The 27,745-nt window shown below is 55.4% G+C and overlaps 1 protein-coding gene across 1 annotated transcript in view; it reads left to right on the top strand.

Annotated features, from left to right (window-relative positions):
• The first annotated feature begins 5,525 nt into the window (after window positions 1-5,525).
• The window catches only part of LOC115636142, a 67,039-nt gene continuing 44,819 nt past the window's right edge, over window positions 5,526-27,745 (top strand). The window contains exons 1-11 of the mRNA XM_030535893.1: window positions 5,526-5,940; window positions 7,314-7,401; window positions 7,989-8,146; window positions 8,706-8,836; window positions 10,038-10,162; window positions 11,426-11,596; window positions 14,397-14,501; window positions 15,227-15,370; window positions 16,480-16,887; window positions 18,858-19,095; window positions 25,807-26,024. Of these exons, the coding sequence (XP_030391753.1) occupies window positions 5,845-5,940; window positions 7,314-7,401; window positions 7,989-8,146; window positions 8,706-8,836; window positions 10,038-10,162; window positions 11,426-11,596; window positions 14,397-14,501; window positions 15,227-15,370; window positions 16,480-16,887; window positions 18,858-19,095; window positions 25,807-26,024 (1,882 nt within the window). The 5' untranslated portion in view covers window positions 5,526-5,844. The remainder of the gene's footprint in view (window positions 5,941-7,313; window positions 7,402-7,988; window positions 8,147-8,705; window positions 8,837-10,037; window positions 10,163-11,425; window positions 11,597-14,396; window positions 14,502-15,226; window positions 15,371-16,479; window positions 16,888-18,857; window positions 19,096-25,806; window positions 26,025-27,745) is intronic.

The following is a 27,745-nucleotide window of genomic DNA, read 5'->3' as shown; positions in this document are numbered from 1 at the left end:
GGCCTCTGCCAATCGGCCCTGGAGGAAAATTCCTTCCCAACCCCAAATATGGTGATCAGCTAAACCCTGAGCATGTGGGCAAGACTCACCAGCCAGCACCCAGGAAAGAATTCTCTGTAGTAACTCAGATCCCACCCCATCTAACATCCCATCACAGATCATCTGGCATATTTACCTGCTAATAATCAAAGCTCAATTAATTGCCAAAATTAGGCTATCCCATCATACCATCCCCTCCATAAACTTTATAAGTGATAGTAAACAGATCAAATCAGATTATCCAGCAAATAAACAATATCGCAAACTAAGCCTAACATACTAGATGGACAAATTAGATCTGAATTAGCAATTTCTCACCCTGACAATTAGTCCAGCAAGTTTCCATAAACAGGCTAGAAATCCCTTTAACCTGGGACCAGCACTTCCCCCAGTTCAGTCTTTGTTCCTCAGGTGTTTCCAGGAGTTCTCTTGTGAGGGGAGCAGCAAAGAATCCTGTGGCACCTTATAGACTAACAGACGTTTTGGAGCATGAGCTTTTGTGGGTGAACACCCACTTCGTCAGATGCATGTAGTGGAAATTGACGTTTTGGAGCATGAGCTTTTGTGGGTGAACACCCACTTCGTCAGATGCATGTAGTGGAAATTTCCAGGGGCAGGTATACATATGCAAGCAAGCTAGAGATAATGAGGTTAGTTCAATCAGGGAGGATGAGGCCCTGTTCTAGCAGTTGAGATGTGAAAACCAAGGGAGGAGAAACTGGTTTTGTAGTTGGCAAGCCATTCACAGTCTTTGTTTAATCCTGAGCTGATGTTGTCAAATTTGCAGATGAACTGAAGCTCAGCAGTTTCTTTTTGAAGTCTGGTCCTGAAGTTTTTTTGCTGCAGGATGGCCACCTTGAGGTCTGCTATAGTGTGGCCAGGGAGGTTGAAGTGTTCTCCTACAGGTTTTTGTATATTGCCATTCCTAATATCTGATTTGTGTCCATTTATTCTTTTCCGTAGAGAGCGGAATGAGGCCAAAAGATGATGTCACACCCCAATTTATATAGCTTTTCCGTATGGCAGGAACCCTTTGTTCCAACCTCAGTTCCCAGTCCAGCTTGTGGAAAAATACAGGTACCAAAATGGAGTTCAGTGTCATGTGGTCTGGTCACATGCCCTTGCTGAGTCACAGCAACCATTACTCATGGGCTGGCTGAAACGTTCACCATAAGACTAATCTCTTTCATGTTCCATTGTCTTTTCTGACGGGGCCATTGGCACTGTCTAGCAGCTTCTTCATTGTTGTACCTGAAAGGCTAGTTGCGGGCAGGGCCGGTGCAACCATTTAGGCGACCTAGGCGGTCGCCTAGGGTGCTGGGATTTGGGAGGCGCCATTTTCTTCGGCAGCAACCGTGGCAGCTGGATCTTTGGCCACCCCAGTCGCCACCGGCATTTAGGCGGAGGGAGCTGAGACAGGGGAGTGTGGGGAGGGCCACCTGCAGCTAGTGAGGGACAGGCAGTACACAGGGGAATTCCCCGCCTCAGCTCACCCCTGCCCCGCCTCTTTCCCGAGCATGCCGTGGCCACTTCACTTCTCCCACCTCCCAGGCTTGCGGCGCCAATCAGTTTAGGTGCTGCAAGCCTGCGAGGCAGGAGAAGTGAAGCAGCGACGGCGTGCTTGGGGTGCTCATGTGCAGAGCAGGGGTGAGCTGGGGTGGGAGACTGCCTCAAGGCGGAGGGTGGGGGGTGGGGAGCTGCCGCAAGGGGGGCGCCTCAGTGAGGAGGGGGGGAGCTGCCGGGGGGGGGTGGTGCAAGGTGGAAGTTTTGCCTAGGGCGCGAAACATCCTTGCACTGGCCCTGGTTGGGGGTGTTACTCAGAGTAAGCACATTTGAAATACAGAAATATAGTTAATATTAATAACTTTAGATACAAAAATGATACATTCATGGAAACAGGATAATCAAATTCAGCAAATTATAACTATTCCACTGACACCTCACAAGACATATATTGTACAAGATGCAGCATAATTATGTCATCATCATACCACTATGAAAAATATGGGGGGGCAGTGTCACAGCTGGTGAGAAAAATCACAGACAGGATTTCTGTTCCCAACACTGACAGGTTTAGCTGAGAGAAAGGGCGTCTGAGCCCTGCAGAGTAGCTGTACCCCGTAGCTGAGAAGCACTAAGGGGTCAGAGATTGCAATGTTTCTATGCCACTCTTCAGGACAGGTACATGGGATCTGGCTTCACTTGCTGGACTAGGATTCTGCTGGTGCCATCTCCAACTTGAGCTGATAATGCCACTCCCTGTGTTGCCACTGCTTCTCCTCGTGCCAGTGCTGGCCTTCCCATGCCTCAAGCAGCTGGGTTTCCAGATGCACTCTGTCCCTTTCCTGCTCTGCCTAACTGTCCACAATTCTTGGGCAGCGGTGCCCTCATCCCAATGGAACATGCTTGCTGCCTCTATCACTTACCTCCAGCCTCTCTCTAGGAAGTTGTCTCCAAGATTTCCCCTGCCTGCTGAACCCTCTGCCAGTGGGCTGGATTTGCCCTGTGAACCTGGACCATCCTTCTTCCGCTGGTCATGAAAATACAGTATAATTACCAGCTGTGTCTTTGTCTGGTCTTTAGTGCTGAGTTGCCTTTCTTTGCACAGCGCAAGCAGCCAACCTGTCTTCAGCTGTTCATAACTCATTTTCCCCATCTCTCTTTTTGCTGTTCCTTTCCTGAAAGGCTATGAGACTCCATTTTTCTCTGTGCGTTTCTGCCGACTGTACTTGCTGTGATGATGTAGGAATTGCTCCCAATGGGTTCAAAAGGCTCAAAAAGCTGCTCTGGGGGTAGAGCAGGAGACACGAGGGGTTGGGTCACATAACTGTCTAGAGTGGTGTGAATGGGTTGTTAAAGGACTGGCTGAAACAGACCCATGTCAATGGAGGATCCAGAAGGACAATGGGAACCCCAGTGACTGAATAACTGACACCCACTCATGGGAAACTCCAGCAGACAGAATATGTGAACTCAGCATGGGTTTGCAGGAGGAAGATAATGGACCCAGAGGTGAGAGGAGGAGAAGAACTGACCTTTGGAAAACCCTGGGGCTCACTTGGGACTGACAAAGAGACGGGGTGAGAGCTGTGGAGAGCTGGCTTGGCCAGAATGGATGGTTTCTTAGCCTTTGCTTCTCTCTCTTAACCTAAGAACTCCCCGATGCTCCAGTTGACTAATAAACCCTACCGTTGTGAAAAGGCTGCCTGGTGTCACTGCAAATACTTGCGGAGGTACATTGGCCCCTGAAGAGTGTCCAAGTCTCAGACCAGGAGGGTCTCTCAATTGGTCTTGCTAGGCAGAGCTCACAGTGTGAGGCAGGAGGGCTGGAGCCCAGAGGCTCAGTCTCGGAGGTGTTGAGGCCGTGTGGCCTGCCTTACGGAAGAGTGGGACCCTTTGGGGGTCTGGCACACTGAAGGAGTTCCTCCAAGGGAAAGCTGGGGTCTAGAACAGATCATGTGGATCCATAACACTTTCACTGCTGGTGGAACTTATGGCAATTCACACCTTCATAGATTCCACACATGCTGCCACCATATATGCCACAGCTCAGGCAACTGCCCCTGTATTCCCCCTCCGTGGTCCCTCAAGGGCACCAAGTCTAAGCTCCTAGCTCCTCTTTTGCGCACAGACTCACATCTCTCTCTCCCTCCTGACTGAGGTTTTTCCAGGCCACACAGTTCCCTGCCTGGATTGTGATATTCCCAGCAAGCCAGACTGCCTAACACACCAGCATGTGCTCTTGTCTTTCTCTTTGAAGGCTATGCCTGGTGTATTGCCAGTAGTTACCCGATATCACACAGCCCTTTTGAAACAGGTCATATATTCTTACAGTAAAAGCATTACAGAGAAAACATCTAGAAAACAATAAAAGAACCTACACACATGCTAATAAAGTTACCAAAGGTCACAGTCATGGGGTATATAGACCCTGTGCTGGCCTGGCGACGAAGGAGTTAATGAAGCAACCATCTGCCAGCACGGACTGGCAGCCTCACAGATGCTGAGAGAAGAAAAGGGCTGAGAAGCAGAGGGGCAGGGTGGCTGCCAGAGGAGCAAGCAGGTTGGGGATGGAAAGTCCTGCTCGCAAGCTGGTGAGAAGCTGCCCAGAGACAGCACCCAGAGGAGGGACAACAGGAGAAGGCCACAGAACCCAGGGAGGTAGGAAGGAGCTCCGGGCACTGCAGAAGGAGTTGTTGAAGCTTGATTTTGTCTGCCTGGAACCCAGTGCAGTGGGTGGGCCTGGGTTCCCCTACTGATCCCCAAGAGACTTATGAACCAAAGGGGTTTCTAGAGCCCCTGATGAGTATCAGAGGGGTAGCCATGTTAGTCTGGATCTGTAAAAGCAGCAGAGTCCTGTGGCATCTTATAGACTAACAGACATGCATGTAGTGGAAATTTCCAGGGGCAGGTATATATATGCAAGCAAGAAGCAGGCTAGAGATAACAAGGTTAGTTCAATCAGGGAGGATGAGGCATATTCTCACCAGTAACTGCACCCCGCACCATAGTAACTCTAACTCAGGAACCAATCCATGCAACAAACCTCGATGCCAACTCTGCCCCCATATCTACACCAGTGACACCATCACAGGACCTAACCAGATCAGCCACGCCATCACCGGTTCATTCACCTGCACGTCCACCAATGCAATATACGCCATCATATGCCAGCAATGCCCCTCTGCTATGTACATTGGCCAAACTAGACAGTCCCTACATAAACGGATAAATGGACACAAATCAGATATCAGGAATGGCAATATACAAAAACCCGTAGGAGAAGACTTCAATCTCCCTGGACACACAATAGCAGATTTTAAGGTAGCCATCCTGCAGCAAAAAAGTTTCAGGACCAGACTTCAAAGAGAAACTGCTGAGCTTCAGTTCATCTGCAAATTTGACACCATCAGCTCAGGATTAAACGAAGACTGTGAATGGCTAGCCAACTACAAAAGCAGTTTCTCCTCCCTTGGTGTTAACACCTCAACTGCTAGAAGAGGGCCTCATCCTCCCTGATTGAACTAACTTCATTATCTCTAGCCTGCTTCTTGCTTGCATATGTATACCTGCCCCAGGAAATTTCCACTACATGCTTCCAATGAAGTGGGTATTCACCCACGAAAGCTCATGCTCCAATACGTCTGTTAAGTCTATAAGGTGCTACAGGACTCCTTGCTGTTTTATAGAGCCCCTGTGGAGGAGCTGGAACAAGCCATGCCAGTAACAATGCAGTTTTGCTGGTATAAGCTGCGTGCACAACAGAGTGCTCTACTGCTAGAACTGGCCTGGCAAGTGCTCTGAGTGTATTCTTGGCCCCAGTCTGGCTTCAGGCCACGTTCTTTTAATCAGCCTGGCACATGGGTGTTTGTTGGGTGGTGGACACACCCCTCTATGTGGTTTCCCACCCCTCCTTCCTTCACGATTTCTGTGCGGTTAGACATCCCGAAGAAGAAACGTTTCTTCTAATACCCAGAGGCAGCAACTACACCTTCGTATTCTTAACTACCTGGGCAGGCAAAAGGGATGTTTTAATTGTCAAGTTAGTTCAGCATGAAATTGCCCATCAACATCCAGGCAGGCGTGTTTGAAGCTGTATTTCAGCTTCGGGGGAAGGCCAGGGGGACTAGGCTAAAGCATGGCTTCCACTCTGTCAGCCTGTGTCTGGACAGAACTTGTCAGGGAGTTAAGCCAACTCAGCTGGACTAATGTGATTGCAACACCCCCCTCTGGCCCATCACATCGGGGCGCTCAGGGTACAAAGTGGCCGTGCCAGTGGGCTAACTGCTCCTGTGCGTTCGGGAGATGACAGTGCTGGGGGCGGCCTGCGGGGGCCCCACAATGCTCTGGGAAAGGAGCAAAGGAGAACCAAGGAAGAGCCTGGAAAGGACTGGAAAGCAGGTGAGCGCTGCGTGTATGATATGTGTGTTTGCATGGGCATGTGTGAGTCAGTGTGCATGCATGTACGTGAGTGCTTATGTGTGTGTGCTTCAACTCAGCCATTTGGGTAGATGCGGGTTGTGTCCCTGGGGGTGGGGGAGTGTTTGGGTGGGTGAGGGCCATGTTCCAGGGGAGTGGGGGAGGGTTTGGGCAGATGAGGAGCATGTCCAGGGGGGTGGGGGAGTGTTTGGGTGGGTGAGGGCCATGTTCCCGAGGGGCAGAGTTTGGGCAGATGAGGGGCGTCTCCGGGGGGGTGGGTGAGGGTTTGGGTTGATGAGAGCCATGTTCCGGGGGGGCGTTGGGCGGATGAGGGGCGTCTCCAGGGGGTGGGTGAGGGCCATGTTCCGGGGGAGGTGGCGGATGAGGGGTGTGTCTTAGGCAGTGGGGGAGTGGGGTGATGGAGTGCATGTTCCTGGAGTGGGGGAGGGTTTGGGTGGGTGAGGGGCATGTCCAGGGTGGCGGGGGAGTGTTTGGGTGGGTGAGGGCCATGTTCCGGGGGGGCAGGGTTTGGGCGATGAGGGGTGTCTCCGGGGCGGTGGGTGAGGGCTTGGGTGGGTGAGGGCCATGTTCGGGTGGGGAGGGGTTGGGCGGATGAGGGGTGTGTCTTGGGGAGTGGGGTGATGGAGTGCATGTTCCTGGAGTGGGAGAGGGTTTGGGGAGCTGCAGAGGGTGGCTGTGTCTGTGGGACCGTCGCTGTTCTGGGTGAGACGGGTGTCTGAGTGCTGTGGAGAAGAGCCAGGCCATAGGCTCTCAGGCCTGGCCCCCTGAAGGGAGCCAAAAGGGGCAGCTTGCCTCTCCTAGCCCCACTGCAGTGCCAAGGGCTGTGCCAGAAGCCCTCGGGCACTCTGCCCGTGGCTCTTCATACACACAGAACAGCAGCGCGCCTGAGGACGGAAGTGGCTTTCAGCAGGGGGCTTGATGAGCTGAGGCCTAGCGAGACGGGGCCGGCATTTTCCAGTTTTGCTTCTGATGCTGGATGCCCCCGTCTGTGGGAGTTCAGCTCGAGGCACCCAGGCGTTCAGCGCCCACGGGCTACGGCTCTCGGTGCAGTGATGCGCCGATGGCCACCGAGGTTGGCATTTGGGCCTGAGGGTTTGTTTTTATGAATTTCTGCCCAGCCCCAGTAGGAAGTACTGAACTGGGAATGGGATTGAGTTTGCTGCCTCCGCAGTGGAGCTGGAGGTCTGGCAGGGCTATGCCTGCGAGCTGTGGGGATGCTGCCTTGCAGGGCCTGGACTGCAGGGTAGAGTTGGGGGGACTTTGCTCCCACCCAGCAACTTCAGAGACCCCGAAAGAGAGCGCAGAGGGTGACTGTGGCTGTGCTTTGATTTCAGCTGGACATAGCCTCTGCCATGGGGAGGGCTGGCTGTTGCTGGCACATGGCCGTCCGAGTGGCCCTGGAGCTGACCCTGGCCAGCTGTGGTGAGGAAATGGGGGGGCAGAAGGAGGTGTGGGGCTGAGGAAACAGCCTGCCTGGTTGATTTCTGCCAGTTCCTTGTGCGTGGTGGCCTGTGCCTCCTACTCGGCCCCAAGGAGCCAGCCCGCCCCAGAACAGCTCTGGTTTAACTGATAAGACCCTTCCCGTCCCCTAGTGCGTCACCTCACAGGATCCACGAGCACCTGACAGGCTTCTGTTCAGGCATGTGTCAGGCAGAAGGCACCTGCGTGCTCTGCACCGTGCAACAGCAGAGCCGCCAGGGAAGCCAGCAGGACGCTGCCTCCAGAGCAAACAGGCAGCCTCTGCTCTGGCCTGTACAGGATTTTCTCTGCCCCACTCACAGCAGCCCTGAGCCCATAACAAACAGTAGCCTGTAGCGTTGGCTCAGCTGCCAAACCCCTTCGTCTCGTCTCCGCTTGGAGTCCCTGCCTTGTCCGAGCTGGCCTGTGCTAGCCGTACCGCAGGGACCTTGCCAAGTTTGTGCACGGGGGGCCAAGGCGAGGGTGACGGGGCCTGTGAGGCAGAGACTCCATGTTGAGGTGCAAGCTCTCCTTTTTCGCTTGCTGTCCAGCAGTGTGGGGGCTGTGCCCGGCCAGCTGGCTGCCATACAGGAACACGCTTTGCCTCTTTGTCTCGGCCAAGGGGCCCGCCCTTTCCTGGAGCCAGGCCAGAGCCTTCTGCCAGGAGAGAAAGGCAGAATTAATTGTCATCAGGGATTACAAGAAGCAGGTAAGGGCCGAGCCCCGGGCGTGTGCAGGGAGGGAGGCTTGGCTGAGCAGGAGGGAAATACAGAGAGCTGCACTCGAGTCGAGCTGCTCCCTGCACCGGGGACGGGAGAATGGGCAGCTTACGCCCTGGCACATTCCAGAGCGCAGTCCAATACAGAGGAGGGATGGGTTAATCTGCGGGTCACTTGCAGGGATAGTTCATGTTAGTGTGGGGCTGGGTTAATGCGCATGGCAGTCAGGCTCAGTTCATAGAGGCACAGATGTTACAGCCACGTAACAATCTCCGAGATCCCCCCTCAGAGCCACAGCAGGGTTTGACTCAGGGCTCAGATTCATTGTTCATGTTGGGGACAGGGCCTATATTAGCCATGAGGCAGCCGCATAGCGACCCACACTGCCCAGCCCAAATACCAGGGCCTGCATTGCTGTGCCACCCCTTCTCCTGCCCTCCCTATTTCCTACCCTTCCCCACTCAACACACTGGTGCGTGAGGCTGATACGCAGCACCTTTCTGCATCCCCTGACTGTGGCTTTGTTTCCCTTTGCCTCTGTTGGTGCAGATTTTCCTGATGGAGCTCACGGACCATGGAGGAGGGCCTGGATCTCAGTACTGGATGGGGCTGGCCCGGCTCGCAGGAGAGGCTGAGCTCACCTGGGTTGATGGCACCCCAATTTCAAAGAGCTGGTACAGGTAGGAGAAGAAGCCACACTTGGGATTCCAGAGCACTCTTAACCCACTGATCAGGCCTGGGATTGGAGCCTTGCAGAGCCCTGTTCCTGGGGGCTCCTGCAGCTCCTTTCCTTGTGTAGCAGATGGAGTGAATCATGGTGTTGCCGGCAGATAACTGCCTGAGGCCAAGCAACAGTGGGGGGGGGGGGGGGTCCGTCGCCTGGTGTGCCGCGCCAATAAACACACCAGGGTGGAGAAGCAAACCAAGTTTATTTGAGATCTCAAAGCGGTGCAGGGAGGCTGACGCCTCAAATCAAGCACGATTAAAACAAGCAGTCTGTTCCTTTATATCCCATGAGAACTTTTCTTGCTGACTAACAATTCCCCATTTCCCCTCCCTCTTCTGTCCAGCTGCAGCATTCTCTTCTCACACACTCCTTTGTTTTCCCCCTCCCTCTCCCCCTTTCTGCTACAGAGACATGTATGCTGTATCTAAAAGCAGCCTTGAAACTTGCTTCAATTTAGCTCCAGTGTGTTACAGCAGGGAACTGGCTGTTACAATCAGAAAACTAACTGCTGACATTACATTTTACAGCTCTTAACATATTAGGTTACACTAGGTTACACAAAGTGTTTAACATGGAGGAACATTGGTTCATTGAGGCCTACAACAGGAGGGCTTCATTGACACTTGTGGTCTACCATCCCCCCGAGTTACCTAGGGTTATGCCAGAGTGACACCAACAATGGTATCCCTGAGAGGGACATGATGTGACTGATGGGGCTGGCTGGCTGGTTTGTCACATCCCCATTAGTTCAGCCAGAGCCCACTTTGTCTCTATGGATTGTGAGACTCCTGAAGCACCAGGCCTACAGTTCTTAGCAGCAGGGACCTGTGGGTAATGTTCAGAGGGAAGGTCCAACAGTTGCATGAGTGGGATGGAGTTGGGAGCTTTGGCCCTGTGTCTCTGTTTGGGGCAGTCACTCGGCTTTGCTCTCTGTGAGCAGCTCCAGGTGCCCCTAGCTTTCACAGGGTTATTGAAAACATGGGGGCTTGGGGGAAGCATATTTGATTCTGATTTGTGCATGTTCTCTGCCTGGCAGGGAATACATGGCTATCTGTTCTGTTTTCTCTTGTGGCTGTTCTGGGTGAGAAGTCCCAGCCTCTAGTTCTGACTAATCCCCCCATCCTCCTGGGGCTTCTGTGCCTTTTATCTCTCAGGAATTGGTTGTGGAGCCACCCCAAGGACAAACACTGTGTGCAGCTTGTGGGCTTCTACCTCAACCAGTGGAGAGACTGGGACTGCAACAGCACCAGCTCCTTCATCTGTGAGATGCCAGCTATGGGTAGGGGGAACAGCTGAGGAATGGCTGGATGGACAAACAGGCAACTTCAGGGAAATCTTTTCAGCACAGACGGATGGACAGATCATAGAATCTCAGGGTTGGAAGGGACCTCAGGAGGTCACCTAGTCCAACCCCCTGCTCAAAGCAGGACCAGTCCCCAGACAGATTTTTACCCCAGTTCCCTAAGTGGCCCCCTCAAGGATTGAACTGACAACCCTGGGTTTAGGAGGCCAATTTTCAAACCACTGAGCTATCCCTCCCCCTGGGGTCCCTGCCAGAGATACAGACAGATGGACAAAAAACTTTGGCGACCTTTCCCTGGAGCTCATGGGCGGTGGGTATCATATGCCAGGGGAGGCTAAGCCTCCCCAAACTGCCAGGTGTGGCCAGGCCTATGATCTGCCTCAAAGTCCCCTCCTTCATCCTGCTCTTCGCCTGCGGCCCCAGCTGAGGCTGCTCCTCTTTCTGCCCTTGCTCAGCCTCTCCCCCAAAGGGGGAGGGGGCTAGGGCGGGCTGGCCAGCGGCCTGGGACTTGGGGCAGGTGGGGCCAGTGCTCGGGCTGGCCAGCTGGCACTGGGGCCACCCGGCAAGGCCGGCTTTATGACCTATGGGGCCCGATTCCAATATCGGGTGGCAGTCTGGGGCTTCAGCGGCACTTCACGGCGGGGGGCCCGCTCCAAGTCTTCCATGGCACCGAAGGACCCCCTCCCCCGAAATGCTGCCAAAGACCCCTGGAGCAAAACTCCTGCCACTAAAGTGCCACCGAAGACCTCCAGAGCAAAACTCCTGCTACCGAAATGCCGCCTAAGACCGCCGGAGTGGGGCCCTCTTAGGCACAGGGCATTCTTAGGCACAGGGCCCAATTCCGGGGAATCGGATGAATCGGCTTAAAGCCGTCCCTGCCACCGGCTCTCCAGGCCTGAGGCTGGCTGGCTTGGGCTGGCCAGTTAGGCAGGATTCGGGCTGGCCGGTGGACCAGGTCTCAGGGCATCTGGGGTGGGGCTCCTCTGGCCATAGTGGGGGGCTCAGGGCTTCAGCCAGGGAGGAGGGTGGATGGGATGGGATGGGATGGGATGGGATGGGGTGGGGTAGGGCCTCAGGTGGAAGGGGTGGGGACTAGCCTTCCCAGGTCGGGCGTTCAAGTGCCGCCCATGGAGCTGCAGGGGGAGCAGGGCCAGGCTGGGCTGGGGAAGGCACTGTCTGGCCCGGTGGGACAGGATCTCCTGCTGTCCCTGATTAGTGTCTGATCTCTTTCTCTCCTAGATGCCTTCCCCAGCTCCGTGAGGGCTGTGCATTTCCGCTCCCACTGCTACACATTCCACTTCCCTGCGCTCTGGGAAATGAGGACTTGGCCGCAAGCTTTGGCTTTTTGCAAGCAGTCTGGGGGGAGCCTAGCAAGTGTCCAAAGTGAAGATGAAAACGTCTTCCTGTCTGGTAGGGAGCCTGTGCAGGGGACCCCATTTCACTGAGAACAAAGTGAATGAAGGTATCCAGTGGACAATAAGCAGAGGGAGGAGGAAGCCCTGAAGTCTCAGGGTTTGTCTGGATGGCAACGCTATTGTAAAATCAGTTGGGTGTTCAATGTAAAGCACAGCAGCTAGTCCATGCTAGCTCCCCAGGTGGATACGCTTCCAAAGGGACTTAAGCTAAACTGCACCCGTAGGGCACATCTGCACTGCAGTCAGGGGTGTGATTGCAGCTCAAGTAGGCAGACCAAGGCTAGCATAGTTAAAAATAGCAATGATTATGGTGTGGCAGAGACCCCAACTGGGCTAGCAATACAAATACAGGCCCAGGGTTCCAGGCAGGCTTGACCAGCCTGTGCCACTGTGGCTCTATGTTTAGCAGCACTAGTTAGAGTAACACTAGCTGGGGTCAAGTATCAGAGGGGTAGCCGTGTTAGTCTGGATCTGTAAAAGCAGCAAAGAATCCTGTGGCACCTTATAGACTAACAGACGTTTTGGAGCATGAGCTTTCGTGGGTGAATACCCACTTTGTCAGATGCATGTAGTGGAAATTTCCAGGGGCTGGTATATATATGCAGGCAAGCTAGAGATAATGAAGTTAGTTCAATCAGGGAGGATGAAGCCCTGTTCTAGCAGTTGAGGTGTGAAAACCAAGGGAGGAGAAACTGGTTTTGTAGTTGGCAAGCCATTCACAGTCTTTGTTTAATCCTGAGCTGATGGTGTCAAATTTGCAGATGAACTGAAGCTCAGCAGTTTCTCTTTGAAGTCTGGTCCTGAAGTTTTTTTGCTGCAGGATGGCCACCTTAGGGTCTGCTATAGTGTGGCCAGGGAGGTTGAAGTGTTCTCCTACAGGTTTTTGTATATTGCCATTCCTAATATCTGATTTGTGTTCTTTTATCCTTTTCCGTAGCAACTGTCTAGTTTGGCCGATGTACATAGCAGAGGGGCATTGCTGGCATATGATGGCATATATTACATTGGTGGACGTGCAGTTTATCTTCAAAGAGAAACTGCTGAGCTTCAGTTCATCTGCAAATTTGACACCATCAGCTCAGGATTAAACAAAGACTGTGAATGGCTTGCCAACTACAAAACCAGTTTCTCCTCCCTTGGTTTTCACACCTCAACTGCTAGAACAGGGCCTCATCCTCCCTGATTGAACTAACCTCATTATCTCTAGCTTGCCTGCATATATATACCTGCCACTGGAAATTTCCACTACATGCATCTGACAAAGTGGGTATTCACCCACGAAAGCTCATGCTCCAAAACATCTGTTAGTCTACAAGGTGCCACAGGATTCTTTGCTGCTTTTACTAGCTGGGGTATCCATCACCCCTCCAGCTGCGATGTAGACGTATCCTTCCTGCAGAATAAGACTGCCCACCTGGGGGCTATTGCACAATAGCTTTTCCAGGCTGTTTCCTGGCTGGCACATGCAGATACTGCCAGGGAAGCAGAGAGGCACTGGACAGAGAAATAACATAGAAGGGGATATTCAGATTGGAAGAACCAATGGCTGGGACAGGACAGTACCATGACTCCAGCAGGGGCTGATTCCTGATGCTTAAAAGCAAAACAGTCCTCCATGAGAGCAGACTGTGGGGCTGGGCTGGGATTTCTCAGTTTCTCCCTGTACCATGAGGGTCAGGAGCTTTTGCCATTTCATTCTAACTCAAGTCACTGCAGAGACAATTCTGCTGACTGACTCTCTGCTCCTTGCCCTGACTCTCCCTAATTGCTGCACTGCTGTCCTGAGGCAGGGAGGCCAAGCAACCATCATGTGATGGGCAAACCCTCAAACACCTGGACGCTCAAACACCTGAACAGTTTGAGTGATTCTTTGAAAAGTCTCAGAGTCATTTAGGATTCCTTCTCCTTTCCTTCCCTTTCTTTCCCTTCCCTTCCCTCTATCTTAGAGTCTCATCTATTGCCCTCCTTGCCCCCAGACCCACAGTGCTCTGACCCGTCTTTCTGACCTCTGACTTATGCTACCAGCCTCACTCTGCTGGGCTCTACTCTATTCACCTTTTGCACATTCATGGGCACCTTCAGGTTACAGGCCTTGAGAATACAGGGTCCCCAGCTCCCCATCTAGCCCCAGACCTTAGAACCTGGGGAGACTGGGAGACAGCAGCTGAGCCAACAGATTGCCAGGTCTGCAGAGAGCAGGAGAGGCATTTCAGCCAAGGCCTGTTAGGGTCTGTCTACACTACTGTTAGACACCAGTGGCTGGCCCATGTCAGCTGACTTAGGCTGCGGGGCTGTTTAATTGCAGCATGGATGTTCCAGCTGAGGCTGCAGTCTGAGCTCTATGACCCCTCCACCTCACAGAGTCCTAGAACCTCAGCCCCAGCTCGAGCCAGAATAGCTACAGAGCCAGATTGACAAAGGTATTCAGGCACCTAAAGGTGCAGAGCGGAGCCTAACTCCCATCCTAGCTGCATCTTTAGGTGCCTAAATACCTTGGGAAATCTGGACCTCCATTCCCCATCTATCTCACGGGGATAGCAGCACTGCTCCAGGGGTGTGAAGAGGGCCTCAGACACTGCTGGGATGGGGGCCATGTAGCACCCTAGGGAGAGAGAGGGTTATTTTAGTACAACTGCATTTTCCAGCCTGATTTGCTTTTGCTTTTCTCTGAAGTTTTTAAGGGGATCAGTGAGAAAAGGCCCCTTTGCTGAAGCACGGTGTTCAGCTGAAGTGGTTGGGAACAGGCTCTGTCCTGGCATTCAGTGATGGCTGTGTGCAATGCATGTGTATTGTAGATGCCTTTCCTGCAGATGGCTGGCATATGTGGATTGGACTGCAGTTCAGCACGGCGTGGCGATGGAGCGACACCACTGTCCCTGTCTACTACAAGTGGCATCATCGTAGGTGTTACCCCACTGGCTCTCCCGGGGCTCTCCTCTTAGCAAAGCAGACAATGTCTGTCAGCCATGCTGGCCCTCCTCTGCCAATGGAGCCCAGTGCTGAGATGCTCTTCCACTCCTGCCCTGCTCCCAAAGCTCCGGAGATGCCCCTCAGCCAGGACCTGCACCCCCCTTGCTGCTCCAAGTCAGGACACCCCCCTCCCCCCGAGCTCAGTGACATGTCTATGATATGAACACCCCTCCATGAGAAGCTACGACAGGCTCCCCAAACTCTCCTTCACCAGGGCCCAGAGACAGGGCCGGCTCCAGGCCCCAGCATGCCAGGGGCGTGCTTGGGGCAGCATGCTGCGGGGGGCGCTCTGCCGGTTGCCGGGAGGGCGGCAGGCGGCTCCGGTGGACCTCCCGCAGGCGTCCCTGCAGAGGGTCCGCTGGTCTCACGGCTCCGGTGGAGCATCCGCAGGCACGCCTGCGGGAGGTCCACCGGAGCCGCGGGACCGGCAAGCAGCAGAGCACCCCCCCGCGGCGTGCCGCTGTGCTTGGGGCAGCAAAATGGCTAGAGCCGGCCTTGCCCAGAGACAGGAGCTGTGTGAGCTCACCCTCTAGTGCCCCCCATCCCACAGCTCCTGCTATTGCTTAGGTGCCCTGGAGTCTTGACTGAGGTTGCCAGGCATTAGAAGAGAATCCCACAGTCCATAGCAAATATAGTTTCCTCTCTTCTCTTGAAGCAGCCGTGGCTAATCTGTCTGGCCAGTGTGCAGTAATGGCTCTCCGCCCATCTGACCTTTCTCGACACGGAACATGGGAGACCAGAGGGTGCGACACCGAGCCCCCTACCAGAGCCACTGGCTTCTTCTGCAAATACAGCCATGGTGAGTGGGATGCAGGCTCGCACAGCCAGGTGACCTGAGCACACAAAGGGGCTGTCTTGTGGAATGTGGCTCTTATCCTAGGGTCAGGGTTGCCTAGAGCCCCCCAGCTATGCCTCTTGTACCCCATGACACACTTGGACCTGTGGTCAGGTTTCCAGTAAGCGCTAGTCAGATTGGGGCAACATGTCTGGGCTGTGCAGAGAAAACAGGAATTCCTGTCCAAAGAGGATGGATTTTTTTCCCTACACCAGTGAAAGCTGGGGCTGATGCGAGGATTTAGGAACTCTGTGGTGCTGAGAACTGGAGCGCTGCATGCAGCATGTTCATGTGCCAGGGGGCCGGCAGGTTCAGGGCACAGCTGGAATAGGATACTTATCATGCTGTTTGCCACTGAGCATGGTCTTTTTATTGGGAAATTCATAGGAACGTAGGACTGGACGGGACCTCCTGCCTGGATCATCGGGTCCAGTCACTGCAGTCATAGGCAACCCTATCATGTTTCCCCAGCCTCCTGGCAAAATGGGAGGGGATGGGAATGTTTGCCCTATGAGAACATGAATATTGTTGGGTTTGTTTGGTGAGGACTGGCTGGCCCATGGCCCTGACAGTGGGGTACAGAGACTTTCACCTCCAGGCCATGGGCCAGCCTGGCCAGGTCAGCGGTGCAGGGGTGTGCAGTTTTCGTCTGCTGGGTGGGAGGGGGACTTGGTACAATAAGATGCTGGTGCCAGTCCGAGGCCAAGGGCAGAGGTCCCCTGCCCCCAGTCAGAAGCACCATTCAGCCCCCTTGTTAGCAGCCTTTGCAGACAGGCCAGTCCCTGAGCTCCTTTTTCACCCATGCAAGGGGGCTCCGGTGAGGCCCATGGGCAGTGGAAAGCTTGCTGTGCTTTGGTCTCAATCTCCAGGCTGGCAGCACCTGGACAAGATGCAGAAAGACTCATGGTCCAGACCCTGTGCTGTTCCCACCCTGGCACTGGCTGCTGATGGGAACATTGCTGTTAGCCCCACTCAGAGCCCAAGCTCCGCTCAGCTCTCTGGAAAGGAGGCTGCATGGGGTGAGAGCTTCAGAATGCAGCCTGCAGCTAACCCAGTGTGTGCTTCATTGCCAGGTTCCTGCGGGCTCCCTGCTCCCGTGGAGTTCCCCCTCCCTGGTGGGATGGGCCCGTACGCCACGGCTGATGTCGTTTTCTCCTTGCCCCGCTATTCTGTGTGCACTGTGATGCTGACCAAGGCCTACACCAGGGCAGCGCTCTTCCAGCTGCACCTAGAGTCCAATGCCACGCATGTGTATGGCAGCATGGCTGCTGAATTCACCGGGGCTTCGGTGCAGAAGGAGTTAGTTCCAGTGCCCTTTGCCATTGGGCTCAATACATGGGGCTTCATCACTTTCCCGGCTGGCATGATTGGCTTCTTCAACCACCAGGAGCATTTCCGAGTGTTCAGTGACCGGGCCATCTCCTTTGCCAACCTTGGCTCCTTGCTGATCTCTGGAGTGACCGTGGCTAATGCATCTCTAGGTAAACACATGCTGGGAGCTGCGTTAGAAAGAGAAAGCCGAGCTCATTGGTTCCAATCCGACCCAGGCCAGCAGTGATCGTGGGAGCTGTGTGAAGTGAATTGGTGGTCTCAGTCCATTTCCTCGTGGCCACTGATTTGTTTGGTGGGGAACTCGCTGGCCCATGGCACTGGTTGGGGTACAGAGACCTTCACCTCCGGGCCATGAGTGCCAGCCTGGCCAGGTCAGTGGTGTAATGCAATTCTTGTCTGTTGGGTAGTCCAGAGAGCAGGCAGGGCCACAGAGACGAACTGCCCCTCTCTCCCCTCCAGAGCAGGTTGGAGGCTCATTGCAGGGGAGGTGTTAGTGAGGGGAAGTTTTGTCTGCCATTGCCTATGCTGTGCTTGTTTCCCCTGAAGGTGGTTCGTCCTCAGGGCTTTCAATCTGATGTTTTCGTTAGCACCAAGATGCATATGTGTGCAGCGTGCCGGGGACACCGGCCTGGGAGAGTCCTATTGACCCTCTGGCGGTCGGCTGCCAGGCCTGCCCACTGCCCCAAGGATAGTTCCAAGGCCCCTGCCTGGTGTGGTTTTACACTGCAGTCAGCAAAGTTTCGATGCTGAGGAGCCAGCTGATATCCTAGGGCAGTGGAGCTGCATTCATTCTGCCTGAGGTGTGGGAGGCTGGCTTCTGCGGCACGTCTCCTTGGAACAGGGGTGGCAGAAACAGACCCTTCTGAGTCAGCAGATCCCCAGGAACGTCAAGGGGCAGAACTGTCCCCACTTGCAGGTCTCAGGGCCCCAGTTTCCACAGCCCAGGTGTCTCTGGGTCTGAACTCCCCCACCCCAGGGGCAGCTGGGTGAGCAGGCACTCAGCCTGGTGAGGGTGGGCTAGCAGCTCACTCTCATGGCAGCGGGCAATAGCTGTTCTGCGGCTGCTGGCCGTCGCTCTCTGAGCACACACCTGGGCATCACCCTGCACGCATGAGCTGCTCACTAGAGAGGGGGAGGCGGTTTTAGATTTTGTCCTGGCTCCTGGCACGCATGGAATGGTGAAGCGAGTCTGAGTCCGAGCTGAGGAGCCAGGTCCTGCCCTCCACTGGAGCCATGCAGCCTCAGTGGGCTTGTGCCATGATAACTGATGACACCCGTTTGGCCTGCTGCTTTCTTACTGCTAGTGAAAGGTGAACTATTTCCCTGCCATTGCAGGGACCTCGTGTGCCTCAGTTCCTCCTGTTCTCTGCCTGTGTAGTCTCCTCGGGGCTGTAATCCTTTGGTCTCAGTTCGGTTGTGGGTGCAGTGTGTAGGTGCTGGGTGGTGTTGGTGACCTGTCATATACAGGTGATCTAGTGATCCCTTATGACCTTAAAGCCTGTAACTCTGGCTGTACGTAGGTGGAGCCCATGTGATCTGGAGCCAGCGACAATAAACAAGGGAAGCCTCTGCCATCTGCCCTAGCCAGTGTCCTCTTGAGGGTACCACTGATGAGTAGAGCACACCGAGCAAAATGGGCCTCTCGCCTGTGCCCAGCAGTGGTGCAGTGTGGGTGGTAGGGGTGGCAGCAGGGTGACGCACAGGCCTTGGACGTGGTGTGCTTGGAGAGTGAAAACCGGTGGCTGCAGGACATCCACTGCCCACTGGTGTTGGAGTGGGCTGCTAATCCAGCCCTGGCCACGTGGAGTGGCACATCGCAGCCTTCTGGGAAGGAGCAGGGTGGTCCCAAAGAGGGAGCAGGGCCCTGATTCATCCAGATTCAAACCTCAGATCCTCATCCCCCAGGCACAGGGCAGGTTTGGGGCTCAGGCCCATCTCTGACTATTCCCGGGGGAGAGGAGAGAATCCTTAGAGCAGCAAAGCATTTCGGTCTGTGCAAGTCCAGGCAGCAGGGCCGCAGGCTGCACCTGGCGCTGGGCTCCCTGGGGGCACCATTGGCCTTGTGCTGGGTGATGGGTCAGCACTGGTTTAATGGCTGCTCTCTTTGCATCCTCACTAGAGTATCGGGCTTCATCTGCCATGCGTCTCCCCAGCAGCGAGCCTGCTCTGAGGAGCGCCATGCGGCTAGAGGACGCAGTCACTCGCTACCTGAGCAGCTTCACCCTGGGCCTGTGGATCCGAAGCACCTTTGCCTCCTCCAGCAAGATGGGCCTCCTCAGCTACTTGGTGAGATCGAGGCCGGCCGAGCTCGCACTCTTCCTCTTGGCTCCAGCAGGCCTGGAGTTTTGGCTCAAAGGGTGAGTGAGGTCCCTCGGCACTGCTTGGCCGGGGCTAGGAAGAGTGTGTGCGTGCCTGCTGCCCTCTGCATGATGGGATGTGCAGGGCTGCTCAGAGTTTGCCAGGGTGACGGCCTCTCCCCTCTCTCAGCCATTCCATGACCCTGTGTGGGATTAGTGTCAGGCTGAGTGGCCTGTAACTACCCAGCTCAGCCTGTTTACCCTTGTAAAATACAGGCACAACACTAGCTCTCTTCATCTTCTGGAAGCTCCGTGTTTTTCCAAGACTCGTTAAACATTAACATCAAAGCCCCAGAGAGCTCCTAAGCCAACTCTTTTGAAACTCTTGGGTACAAATTACCTGAGCTTGCTGATTTTAAAGGTTTTAATTGAAACTGCTTAATGTCATCCTTAACTGCCTTTGGAAAAGAAACTATTTCACCATCATTATATGGTATCAATACATCATCCAGAGAAATACTGATTGAACGCTTTTGCCTTTCTGCATCACTATTGACAATGTTGCCAGAAGCATGTCATAACAGACCAATGCCATTGGTAGGTTCCCTGGTGCTCCTGATAGATTTAAAAACTCTTTCTCCTTGTCCTTGACAGTGTTGGCCATAGATTCACTGCTGAACTTTCCACGTACATTTCTTCCTTCTGCAAGTGTGGCCATGGCCCAGCAGTGAAAGAGTTAATAGATGCTGCCATGCGTGGGAACCAAGCATGCAGGGCAGCATGGAAGAGGACAGGGGAAGCTGACCGACTGGGCTGTGGGTCAGGGACATGCCTGTCACGGAGTGTGGGGGAGTCCGGCCCTGCACCCCTCTTCCTGGGACCCACAGTGACTCTCAGCCAGCCAGTAAAACAGAAGGTTTATTGGACAACAGGAACACAGGTTACAGCAGAGCTTGCAGGCACAGTCAGGACCCCTCCACCGAGTCCTTCTGGGCTTTCAGGGTGCTTGGATCCTAGCTAGGATCCCCTGAATTCTGCCCACACAGCCCCAAGCCCAAACTCAAACTGCTTCCCTCCTGCCACTCCCTTCCTTTGTCCCCTTCCCGGGCAAAGGTGGTGACCTTTCCCCTCCCTTACCTAGCTCAGGTTACAGGCTCTGGCATCGTCCATCCCCTAAAGTCCTCCCCTGCTCTCCCACTCCCCACACAGACAGTCCCTACTCCATCACATCTCTCCCCCCTTCGAGACTGAACTGAGCGGGGTCACTCTGCCCAGTGACCTGGGGAAGTTCAGGGTCCCCTCTCCGGGACAACGCATCCGCTGTCAGGTTGGCACTTCCCTTCACATGGACCACGTCCATGTCATAGTCCTGCAGGAGCAGGCTCCACCTCAGGAGCTTGGCGTTGGCTCCTTTCATCTGGTGCAGCCAGGTCAGGGGAGAGTGGTCGGTGTACACGGTGAAGTGTCGCCCAAAGAGATATGGCTCTAGCTTCTTAAGGGCCCACACCATGGCCAGGCATTCCTTCTCGATGGCCGCGTAGCTTTGTTCCCGGGGTAGCAGCTTCTTACTCAGGTACACGATGGGGTGTCTCTCCCCCTTTTCATCCTCCTGCATTAACACTGCCCCCAGTCCCGTGTCTGAGGCATCAGTGAACACCATAAAGGGTTTGTCAAAATCTGGGTTTGCCAGAACTGGGCCACTAACCAGAGCCTCCTTCAGCGCCCGGAAAGCCTCCTGGCACTGCTCAGTCCAAATCACCTTGTCTGACTTCCCCTTTTTGCACAGTTCAGTGATGGGGCCGGCTATGGCACTAAAGTGGGGCACAAACCTTCGATAGTACCCCGCCATCCCAATAAAGGCCTGGACCTGCTTTTTGGTTTGGGGAGCAGGCCAGTCTCTGATCACCTCCACCTTGGCTGGTTCCGGCTTCAGGCAGCCGCTCCCCACCCGATGGCCCAGGTAAGATACTTCAGCCATCCCCACCTTGCACTTCTCCGCCTTTACTGTTAACCCAGCCTTTCGGAGTCGGTCTAGGACTTGTTTAACCTGGGATATGTGGTCCTCCCAGGTCTGGCTGAAGACGCAGATGTCGTCAATATACGCCACGGCAAAACTCTCCATCCCCCTCAGTAGCTGATCCACCAGGCGCTGGAAGGTGGCCGGCGCTCCCTTGAGGCCGAAGGGCAGGGTCAGAAACTCATAGAGCCCCAGAGGGGTGATAAAGGCCGATTTCAGCCTGGCATCTGCGTCCAGCGGCACTTGCCAGTAGCCTTTGGTAAGATCCATAGTGGTGAGGTACCGAGCACCTCCCAGCTTGTCTAGGAGCTTGTCAGGCCTGGGCATAGGGTAGGCATCAGATACGGTGATGGCATTGAGCTTTCGATAGTCCACACAGAACCGGATTGACCCGTCCTTTTTGGGGACTAGCACCACTGGCGAGGCCCAAGGGCTGGAAGACGGCTGGATCACCCCCAAAGCCAGCATGTCCCTGACCTCTCTTTCAAGATCCTGGGCAGTTTTCCCAGTGACCCGAAAAGGGGAGCATTTTATAGGGAGATGTGACCCGGTCTCCACCCGGTGGACAGTCAAATTAGTGCGTCCAGGCTGGTTGGAAAACAGCTGTCGGTACAGATGCAGCACCCCCCTGATCTCAGCGTGCTGGCCCGGGGTCAGTTGATCAGAGAGGGGAATTGCCTCCAGGGGGGAACCAGCCTTTGTCCCAGGGAATAGATCTACTAAGGGGTCATCTCCCTGCCCCTCCCAATGTCCACACACGGCCAACACCACATTCCCCCTGTCATAGTATGGTTTCATCATGTTCACATGGTACACCCGACGGTGATGTGCCCGGTTTGACAGCTCCACCACATAGTTTACCTCATTCAGTTGCTTGATAACCTTGAAGGGCCCTTCCCAGGCAGCCTGGAGTTTGTTTCTCCTCACGGGGATAAGAACCATCACCTGATCCCCGGTGGCGAAGGCACGGGCTCGTGCTGTGCGGTCATACCAGACCTTCTGCCTCCTCTGGGCTCGGGCCAGATTCTCCCTGGCCAGGCCCATGAGCTCGGCCAGTCTTTCCCTGAAGGTCAGGACATACTCCACCACTGACTCTCCCTCGGGAGCGGCCTTCCCCTCCCATTCGTCCCTCATCAGGTCTAGGGGCCCCCTCACCTGCCTTCCATACAACAGTTCGAAAGGTGAAAACCCGGTAGATTCCTGGGGCACCTCCCTGTACGCAAACAGCAGGTGAGGTAAGTACTTGTCCCAATCTTGCGGATGCTGGTTCATAAATGTTTTTAGCATCCTCTTCAGCGTCCCGTTGAACCTTTCTACCAGCCCGTTGGACTGAGGGTGATACGCTGAGGCCCAGTTGTGCTGGACCCCACATTTCTGCCATAAGGACTGGAGCAGGGCCGACATGAAGTTGGACCCCTGGTCCGTTAAGACCTCCTTGGGGAACCCCACCCGGCTGAAAATTGTCAGCAGCGCATCTGCCACTGTGTCTGCTTCGATAGAGGACAAGGCCACCGCCTCGGGGTAGCGAGTGGCAAAATCCACCACCACCAGGATGTATTTCTTCCCTGACCGGGTCGTCTTGCTGAGGGGTCCCACTATGTCCATGGCCACCTTCTGGAAAGGTTCTTCTATGATGGGTAAAGGCCTCAATGCCGCTTTCCCCTTGTCCCGGGCCTTCCCCACCCTCTGGCACGGGTCACAGGATTGGCAGTACTGTCGGACATGGGTAAAGACCCCAGGCCAGTAAAAGTTCTGTAGCAGCCTCTGCCTGGTGCGCCGGATTCCCTGGTGCCCTGCGAGAGGGATGTCATGAGCCAGGTACAACAGCTTGTGACGAAACTTCTGGGGAACCACCAGCTGCCTCCTGATCCCCCATGACTCTACTTCCCCTGGGGGAGCCCATTCTCGGTACAGGAACCCCTTCTCCCACAGGAACCTCTCCTTGCAACCTCTCCTCATGGTCTGTACCGCACTAAGGTCAGCCCGGTCCCGGTGCTTCCGCAAGGAGGGATCTTTCTGTAACTCGGCCTGGAACTCAGCAGCTGGGACAGGAATGGGGACTGGCTCTCTCTTGCTGGCTGGGTCTGAGGCCGCAGCCTCTCTGCACCGTGCCCCTGGGCGTTCCCCGTTCCCTGAGTTAGGGTCCTGCACCTCAGGTCGAGTACCTTCCCCGTTGTCGGGGAGCAGTGCCATTTGCCGACTCTGACTACGAGTCACGACCAGGGCACTCTGGGTGTTACTAGGCCAGTCCTCAAGGTCCCCTCCCATTAACACGTCAGTGGGCAAATATTGGTGTACCCCCACATCCTTGGGGCCCTCCTTGGCCCCCCATTTCAGGTGTACCCTTGCCACGGGTACCTTGAATGGGGTCCCGCCCACGCCCATCAGGGTCAGGTAGGTGTCGGGCACCATCCGATCTGAGGCCACCACCTCGGGCCGGGCCAGCGTCACCTCTGCGCCTGTGTCCCAGTACCCAGTGACCTTCCTCCCATCCACTTCCAGGGAAACAATGCACTCTTTCCGGAGGGGCAGCCCTGCGCCCACCCGGTAAACCAAAAACCCGGAGCCTGGAGCATCCACAGGTGGTATGTTGCCAACCCCCCTTTCCTGGGAATGTAGCCCCTCCTCCAATTGGGTTTTTACCCAGTCCACCCTCTGTGGGTTGGGTCTGCTTGGTCTGTCCCTGAGCTTGGGGCACTGGGCCCGTATGTGACCTCGTTGGCCACAGCGATAGCAGCCCATATCTCGTGGGTCCCCTTGAGTGGGTCGGAGGGACCTGCCGCTGGATGTTCCCCTTTTGGGGGGGTTCTCCATAGGCCCCCTTTGGGAGGTCCCAGGATGACTCTCTCTCTGCGTTGAGGCAGGCCTGCTCCTTCGAGACTCCTCCCTGCCATCCCCTGCCCGACTGTCCACAAATTGGTCAGCCAGCTGGCCTGCGTGCTGTGGGTTCTCCGGCTTCTGGTCCATCAACCACAGCCTCAGGTCGGACGGGCACTGCTCGTACAGGTGCTCCAGTATGAATAGGTCAAGCAGGTCCTCTTTAGTTTGGGCCCCAGCTGTCCACTTGCGGGCATACCCCTGCGCCCGGTTGACCAGTTGTAGGTATGTGACCTCACGGGTTTTACGCTGGCTCCGGAACTTTTTCCGATACATCTCAGGAGTCAGCCCAAACTCGCGTAGCAGGGCCTGTTTGAACAGTTCGTAGTCCCCTGCCTCCGCCCCTTTCAGTCGGCTGTACACTTCCACGGCTGTGGGGTCCAGTAAGGGGGTGAGAACTGCGATCCTGTCTGCAGGGTCAACCCTGTGCAGCTCGCAGGCATTCTCAAAGGCCGTCAGGAAGGTATCTATGTCCTCCCCCTCCTTACGCCGGGGCAGCAAGTGCTTATCAAAGCTCTTTGTAGGCTTGGGCCCCCCCTCACTCACCGCAGCCGGGGCCTCACTGCTCCTCAGCCGGGCCAGGTCCAGCTCATGTTTACGCTGTTTCTCCTTCTCCTCCCGCTCATGTTTACGCTGGTTCTCCTCATGTTTACGCTGGTTCTCCTCATGTTCACGCTGTTTCGCCTTCTCCTCCAGCTCTTTCCTCTTTAACTCGAGCTCCTCCCGTCTCAGCTCCCTTTCATATTCCAGCCGCCTCCACTCCACGGATGCCGAGCGTTGCCGGGAGGATCCCCTGCTGGGGGGTGAGCTTCGCCGGGCGGATCCTCTGCTGGCCGGGGGTATCACGGTGCCCTCGGTATACACTGGGCTCCTCCCCGCCCTTCCCCTACGCCTAGGAAGGGGGGGTCTCGGGAAGCCCTCGTCCGCCAGCTGACCGCTCCCAGCGGGGACAGACACTGGTGCCTGAGCTGCATCTGCTCGGCTGCTTCCCTCAGAGACAGGGCTCCGTTCATTCATGCGGTCTCCCTGCTCCAGCTGGGCAATCAGCTGGTCCTTGCTGAGCCTCCCCGGGTGCAACCCCCTCTGCTTGCACAGCTCCACCAGGTCACACTTGCGCCGCTTGGCATACATCTTCCTGCTGGCCACTCACAGGCCGGGGTGCTCGCCGCTCCCCACGGTTTCCAGGGGGACCCCTAGTGCACCAGCCCTTCGTGAGGTCACCACCTCTCTGCCAGGGTCGAGCTGCAGACTCCTCCACCCTTGGACCGCTTGCTGCAATCCCCCGGGGGACCCTGTTACTGCAAAGTCCTTCTCACTGGGCACACACTCCCAGGGGTTAATCACCCCTTCGTTTTACTGCTCTCCAGTCACTTACTGCAGGAAGCGCCGTGCACGGGGTGCAGTACGTCCCACCGCTGCCACCAGTTGTCACGGAGTGTGGGGGAGTCCGGCCCTGCACCCCTCTTCCTGGGACCCACAGTGACTCTCAGCCAGCCAGTAAAACAGAAGGTTTATTGGACAACAGGAACACAGGTTACAGCAGAGCTTGCAGGCACAGTCAGGACCCCTCCACCGAGTCCTTCTGGGCTTTCAGGGTGCTTGGATCCTAGCTAGGATCCCCTGAATTCTGCCCACACAGCCCCAAGCCCAAACTCAAACTGCTTCCCTCCTGCCACCCCCTTCCTTTGTCCCCTTCCCGGGCAAAGGTGGTGACCTTTCCCCTCCCTTACCTAGCTCAGGTTACAGGCTCTGGCATCGTCCATCCCCTAAAGTCCTCCCCTGCTCTCCCACTCCCCACACAGACAGTCCCTACTCCATCACAATGCCTCATTTGGGAGTCTGCTCAGCCTTCATTACCCCATTGCCCTCCCTTGCAGGACTGTGATGCTCAGGGGCACCGCTGGCCTTCTCCTGGATGGGTCCTGGCACCATCTTGCCATTTCTATTTCCAGTGACCTGTCCGCCAGCCCCTACATGGTCTTCATTGATGGAGAGCCCTGGGAGCCTGACTTTGCAGACAGTGCTTGGTTTCTGTGGAAGGGACTGGCAGTGGGAGGGGTGTGGAACGTTGGACAGCCAGAGATCGTGGATAAAGGTGAGCTCGTTGGCCTTGGCCTGGATTCTGCCAAGTATCTCTTGTGTCCTGAAAGGAAATTGGAGACTGGGTGGAAGCCTCCATCCAGGGGCCCTACAGCAGCAGAGAGCAGCACTCAGGCTACCATGCCTGGGGAGTGACTGGCACACACAACCCCTTGCACTGAGTTGTGTGCGACTGAGACCACCTCAGCCACAGCAACACCTCCTCTCTGCCTGCACAAAATCAGCCGAGTGCTAAGAGAGAACAGGAGCGTGTTAGATTCTGTATCGGCCTTTTGGAAACAGTCACTGCTGGTAACACAGGGACTGTGACGTGACCGTGGCTCAGGGTCCCCTGAGCGGCTATTGGAGTTACTAGCGGCAGTGGAGCTTGGAGCCTGATTTGCAGCCCAGCTTCTCAATTTGCACCTGCGGTTTTGAACATACAGTTTTGGGGCAGGGAGTTGTTTGCCTTTGATCTGCCAACCTGAGGTGAGCACTTGCATGGTGCCTGCACACATGAGCACGTGGAGCTCTGGCATCAGCTGGCACAAGTACACCAGGCCACCTGCCCACAAGAGGGCTGTGTGCAAATTTACCAGCACTGATTTAATGGATGCTTTTGAAAACGTGGCTCTGTAAGTGCAAGTGTGTGCGTGTGGCTCTATAATATGGTGGGGTGTGCATGTTTGTGGGTGTGTTCTTTGTGATTGTGCATGTAACAGAGCCTCTGTTGGTGGTTTTGTGTGTGATGTGCTGCGGTGTAAGTGTGTTGTGCGTTTTGTGTATCTGATACAGCTTCTCTTTGTGACAGGACGTGTGTGATAAAGCCTGTGTATGTGTAGTTAGGTGTGTTGGTGTATGCTGCGTGTTGAGTTTTGTGCTGATGTGCAGTGCTTCCCAGAGGATTCAGGGGGTCTGGGGTCTTCAGTGGTGGGGGGCCCCTGCTTCGTCAGTAATTTGGCGGCGGGGGGTCCTTCCGCTCCGGGACCCGCCGCTGAAGTACCCCAAAGACCTGCGGCGAGGACCCCCCGCCGCCGAATTACCGCCAAAGTGGGATCCGCCGCTGAAGTGCCGGGTCTTCAGCGGTAATTCGGCAGCAAGAGGTCCTTCCGCCCCGGAGCGGAAGAATTCCCCGCCGCCAAATTGCTGAAGACGGCCCAGAGCAGAAGAAGCTCCAGGGGCCCCAAAAAGCTCTCGTGGGGGACCCTGCAGGGCCTGGGGCAAATTGCCCCTTTTGCCCCCCACTCTGGGCGGCCCTCCTGGTGTGTGCACATATGAGACTGCTGGTTTGCATATGATAGGGGTGTGGGAGGGCTAGGGGGCAACACAGCCTGCATGTATGTGATGGTGTGATTGTGTTGCAGGGTCAGTATGTGTATGGGGATATAACCCCTGTGTGTGCCGTGGTGGTGTGTGTGTGTGGGAGGGATATAGCCCCTGTCTCTATGACAGACACCGTTCTTGTTAATTCCTTTCACCCCCTCTCGCAGGCCCTGTCTGCACCATCAGGCTTTGTGTCTAATCCCGAACCAGCTGCACTCAGGCTGACACTAGAGGAGGCAGGGATGCCACCAGCCATTTAGTCTGCATGTTGTCTAAACTTGCCCTCAGGAGGGATAGAAAACATGGAAGATAAAACAGTTGCAACCGGTTCATACTACAGTCCCTGGGTGGAGCTCCCCCGGTGGCCAGTCTATGCTAGGGCCCCCCACACTCCTGAGGGGCTCCACCGGCTGT

This window comes from Gopherus evgoodei, chromosome 16 (genome assembly GCF_007399415.2).
Source record: "Gopherus evgoodei ecotype Sinaloan lineage chromosome 16, rGopEvg1_v1.p, whole genome shotgun sequence".
Classification (NCBI taxonomy): Eukaryota; Metazoa; Chordata; order Testudines; family Testudinidae; genus Gopherus; species Gopherus evgoodei.
Note: the sequence above shows the minus strand (reverse complement) of the source record. Positions and strands in the feature narration are given on the sequence as shown.